This window comes from Cibotium barometz, chromosome 55, assembly GCF_041138505.1.
Source record: "Cibotium barometz isolate CiBa-2024 chromosome 55, ASM4113850v1, whole genome shotgun sequence".
In the NCBI taxonomy this organism is placed as follows: Eukaryota; Viridiplantae; Streptophyta; class Polypodiopsida; order Cyatheales; family Cibotiaceae; genus Cibotium; species Cibotium barometz.
The window spans coordinates 34636006-34640849 of NC_141100.1; the positions used below are offsets into that span (position 1 = coordinate 34636006).

Below are 4844 nucleotides of genomic sequence, written 5' to 3' on the forward strand. Positions count from 1 at the left end.
GAATTGGATTTGTTGATTCAAAACCTGCAAAGGAATATGCCTTGATTGTTTCCCTGAGTTTAGTTGAGCTTCATGCATACTAGGGTTCTCTCCCTAATGATGGATTGTTGGCTGTAGGTGAGGAGTTGGATTGAGAAGAAAAGGCCTCCAATATTTGGTCCTAAAACTCAGAGATGATACTGCAAGGAAAAATAGACGGATCACACATTTGTTGCCTTTATTGAGAGCCCGGTTGGCACTAGACCTACTATCAAGGTTTGGTCAAAGCATGGGGGTATGTTAGAAAAACAGTCCCTTGGGGGCTGCACTACTGAGGCCATGATGGAGGCTTGCTTATTGTTGCTGGGGTATCAGATCTCGTGGGATCAGTCTTGTTTCTTGTGCAAGGATAAAATATGGGAATTTCTTTGTAAAATCTTGAATGAGGTTAAGAAAGAGTAGAGAGTTGAGTGATGTATGCCAGATTTTGAACATAATATAAATAAATATTATTGGTATTAAAGAAAAGGTAGCCGGGTGAAAATTTTCGTTTCTTTCATGTGCTAGCTAAATAAACGGTTTTTAAAGGATCACATTACACAGGGAAAGCACGAAGAAGGGTGGTCAAGTTGGTCGTGGCAAGGAAGGCACAGGAGGGGGGGCGGGCAAGAAAGGGGAGTCGCAGCAAGAGGAGGGAAGAAGGTGTGGTTTTGTGGAAGGGTGTGCTTTCATTAGTCACCCCTTCCATTCCCCCCCATCGCCATAGCCAAAAGCCAGCTTCACACAGGTCAGTCTATTTTCTCTTTCCGCCTTTTATCTATTTTTCTCTTCTGCTAACTTCCACTCGCCCAAATTGGCCCCCGCTCCCCGTCTCTCTCTTCATCGCCTCTCCCCTTAACCCTAACCTTCGCTCTAACTTTCTTCTTTTGCTTTCGGGCGACGCCATTGTAGCTTCTGGCTTCTTGGTTCCTCCCTTCCTTCTCTCTGCATGCTTCTCTGTTGGGCGTTCGGTTTCCTCTTTCTTTCTTGCTTTTCCGCTGTTGGGCGATTCCATTCCTGCGCCTGCGCTTCTGGGCGCTGGTATTTCCTTTGCTTTCTAGCTTTTAGGCGATTTCAGACTGACGCCTGCGCTTCTTGGGTCATCGCTCTCCTTCATATTCTCTCTATTAAACGCACAGCATCCTCTCTGGCTTCTCTTTCATGGGACGCTACTCTTCTTTGGTGGGTCGTCTGTTATGTTTTGTCCTCTATGATCTTTGATGGGTTTTCTCTGATCTTTGATGGTTCCTTTTTGTCATTGATGCGTCTCTGATCTTTGATGGGTCCTCTTTGCCCATGCGTAGGGTTTTAGTTTTGGATCTTTCACATACTTTGCACATTGTCTTGATATCGAATTGTGCAAGAGTTGATGCTCTCTATGGACAGGGACCAGGCTCAGTCAACCAAAGCCTTGGCTGGAACGCGGCGATGTCGTACGAGTTCCAGCCGCAAACCACGGTTAGGACCCTATCCTTTTCTCACACCTGTCCATACAAATGCATCATCTCCCTCGCCTTCCACATACTTTTCTTATCACAAGCTTGGTCAGAAGGTTACTGGGTACTCTCTGGATGAATCTGGGAAGGGGGGCCTAGTGCAGGGAAGTATCATCAATTTGGTTTCACAGAATAAAGGCACTCTCTGTGCCTCTCATTGCAGAGGAGTGTACCTTGAAGGTAGCAACCAATCCTCAATGATGCGTGATGATGGTGAAATGAATAATGAACTCAAAATCTTTCAGAAAAGGGACAAACAGAGAGATGGATTATTGCCGAACAAACCAGATCTCAAAGGTGCAAATAAGAACTCAAACATTGCAGAAACTTCATGCGAAGGCAGTTTGGATTTAGATGCTTTTCGAACATCATCGAACCAGAACGGTTCATCGCAGAAGCGTCACCACCTTGCTTGTACTAAGGAATCTAATCTTCTGGTCAGAGACAGCAATACTGACAAAGCTAGGTGTAAACTTGGTTCTGCAAACCAGTTTCAAAGCAATGGGGGAAATGTTTCTTCAAGCTCCCATGGTAACAATTATAAAAATGCACATGATGGTCATGCAGACAAGGGCAGTGTTTCTAGGGACCAACATCCTACAAGAAACCGAAAGCCCAAGTATGACATGCAACAGCGGCCAAAAGCAAAACATGGACAGGATGTAAGGGGCATTTCACAAGATAGCATTGGACATGGACCTAAAGGATCTGGGAGCAAGCTTCTTAACATGGCTAGCAAGAAGAGCCCTTCACTCAAGGTTGGTGGCATCACTCAATGCTCAAATGGAGGAACGCATCCTGAGCAAAATACCAAGAAGAAGAAAAGTTTTTCTAAAGGAGCAAGTCCTTTAAGAAAGTCATTATGTGTGCCTGAGGCTAGAAGACAGAGGCACCGCCTTATTCTTCAGGTTTGTTTGCAGTTTGTGTTTGCCAGCTTCTTCAAAGTTTAAATTCAGAGAAAAAAGTATTAAGGTTTTACAAACGCTACCTGTTTGTAAGCATTTACAGCTGTTTAAAAGGTCTGTGTACAAAAGGCCAGGCTGTAAACAGAAGCTAAAGGATTAATGAATAAGATGAAAATCTCACAAATTAAAAAAAGCAGCACAGCGACGGTACAGCAAGAGGTAGTGACCAGCATCAGGCTCTTTTGAGACGCTGGGCTGTGCACTGTTATTATATGATTTCCGATATGATTAGTTATGCACATTTGAGAGTATTTGTTGAAGTTGCTGTATAGGAGCTTGAATTTGTTGAGGATTATTGGGCATTTTGTCTTTCTAGATATGTGTTATCTATTGAAATTTGAATCTAAATGAAATTTTATTTTCAAGTTGTGAGACTAGGTTTTGTATGCAATCAAGATGTTTTTTATCTTATTGTGAACTTTGTGAGTTGTGATATAGGATACCTCAGACGATGAAGATGCTGGCTTCACTATGAGATCCAGCGAGGAAAGTATAGGAGAGGTGGTTGTTAGTGTCTCCAATGCTCAAAGTAGTCCTGAATCTGAGGAAAGAACTGTTAGAAATTGTGGATCAGGTACTTCAAAGTCGTCAAATGCAATTGATAGTGGCAGTCCACAACTGCCAATTGTGCGCAAAAGTTCCAGAGTGCCCAAGAAGCGCATATTTGATGATGATGTAGACGAGGTATCAGGACTTAAGAGGCGGCAAAGAAAGAAGATTGAAAATGGGCCGGAGGATGATCAGAATGATACTGTTGAACAGGATCAGGCAAACGATACAACTGGCGATGATCTTTTACTTAATGAGTTTCAACCCCGGCACAAGAGGCAACGCCAAAAGAGAGATGAGCCTCATGGGCCTGATTCAAATGAAAAGAAGGAGCTTCCTCTCACTGCACGGCAACGTGCATTGAGAATCAGTAAGGAAGGTGGAGACCCAGAACTTGGCACAAACAGAGATTTTCCCGATGGGTTGATGCCAGGCTTGCCAAAAAGTGATCTCTCTCTCTCTCTCTCTCTCTCTCTCTCTCTCTCTCTCTCTCTCTATCCCTCTTCCAAGTGGCCCGCCTGTTCCATTGAGAATGTGGCTCGGAGGTTGGTTGGCATGAGCTTGATGTGCTTAGCTGTCTTTTTTTTGCAGAGCAAAAAGAAAACCTCACTGAAGCAGAGCAAGCTATTAAGAAGGAAGAGGCAGCAAGAAGGCGGAAGCAGCAAATGGAGAGAAATGCGAAAGAGCTTCAGGTCAGATGCTCATATTGTTTCTGTGTTGATTTGCTGACATTTTCCCCCTGGGAAAAAAGTTTTCCTGACTTTCCACTTCTTGCACAGGAAGTTGCAATACAGAAGATCTTAGGACAGGAGTCTTCATGGAAGAAACGTGAAGAGAAGCTGCAGAAGCAACGGCAGGAGATCGAACAGGTGATAATCAAGGCAGCAAAGCTCTTTCATTTTTTAAAAATCCACCTCAGTGATCTCATTGTGGCTGACGTGGATGTGTTATTTGTTTGCAGGAAAAGCAAGCTGCATTGATGACCCCTGCAGTTAACAGCATCAGGTGGGTCATGGGTCCGTCGGGCAATGTTGTGTCATTTTCACAGGATGTAGAGCTGCCAAAATTTTTTTCAGGCCCATGCAGGTAAGCCACTGAATAATCAGCTTTCTTTCTGGATCTCATGGGAGGGCCATCCACATACTGACCCGATTTTTATTGTGGTTCAGGTACCCCCAAGAAAGAGAGAAATGTGCTGGGCCTTCATGCAACAATGCATACAAGTACCGAGATCCCAAAACCCGGCTTCCTCTTTGTAGCCTTCAGTGTTATAGGGCAGTGCAAAGGCCGCCCAGTGTTGCACCTGCGTTTTAGCGTAACCCAATTTTTTCAACTACTAACTGCTTAGTGTACAGCAAAGTAATCATTTCTCTAAAGGTGTTCTCTGAAGGTGAATCTTATCATCCTCTCTCAGGAGGCAGTGTGCTTTCCCATAAATATTCTGTGCAAGCTGTACTTTGTGTGCACCAAAGAGCATGAGTATGGACGGACAGAAAGGGGATAAGCACTGTTGGAAGTTTTGGCCTAACTGGCATGTAAACACTACTATAGTTAGGCATGTAAACACTACTATTTTGTTTTAGTTTATTAAGAGAAAACGTACACCTTGAATGCCTTAAAAAGTGAAAAGCAATTTGCCTTCTGGGCTTTAGCCCAGTGGTAGCGCTCTTGCCGCTCAAAAGGGAGGTACAGGGTTCGAATCAATCCTTGTTGCAAATGTAACTCAGCACCCTTAACATTTAAAAAAAGCAAAAGCAATTTGTTTTTGTTTACAATGCCAGTGCTGCTCATGCAAGGCTGCCGCAACATATGCATG

General features: G+C 43.8%; 1 protein-coding gene across 1 annotated transcript; it reads left to right on the plus strand.

Moving 5' to 3' along the window:
• Positions 1-572: 572 nt before the first annotated feature.
• Positions 573-4641, plus strand: LOC147607660 (uncharacterized). The gene is made up of 7 exons (XM_086790360.1): positions 573-766; positions 1405-2422; positions 2918-3473; positions 3620-3720; positions 3808-3897; positions 3990-4114; positions 4198-4641. The coding sequence occupies exons 2-7, from the start codon at positions 1712-1714 to the stop codon at positions 4340-4342; spliced, it is 1728 nt and encodes a 575-aa protein (XP_086646486.1). The 5' UTR covers positions 573-766; positions 1405-1711; the 3' UTR covers positions 4343-4641.
• The last annotated feature ends 203 nt before the right edge of the window (positions 4642-4844 follow it).

Excerpts from the sequence above, each read along its gene's own strand:
- LOC147607660 (XM_086790360.1), top strand. The coding sequence starts at position 1,712 with ATGATGCGTGATGATGGTGAAATGAATAATGAACTCAAAATCTTTCAG. Across the intron at positions 2,423-2,917 it reads GGCACCGCCTTATTCTTCAG|GATACCTCAGACGATGAAGA; the intron begins GTTTGTTTGCAG and ends GTTGTGATATAG. Across the intron at positions 3,898-3,989 it reads AACGGCAGGAGATCGAACAG|GAAAAGCAAGCTGCATTGAT; the intron begins GTGATAATCAAG and ends ATTTGTTTGCAG.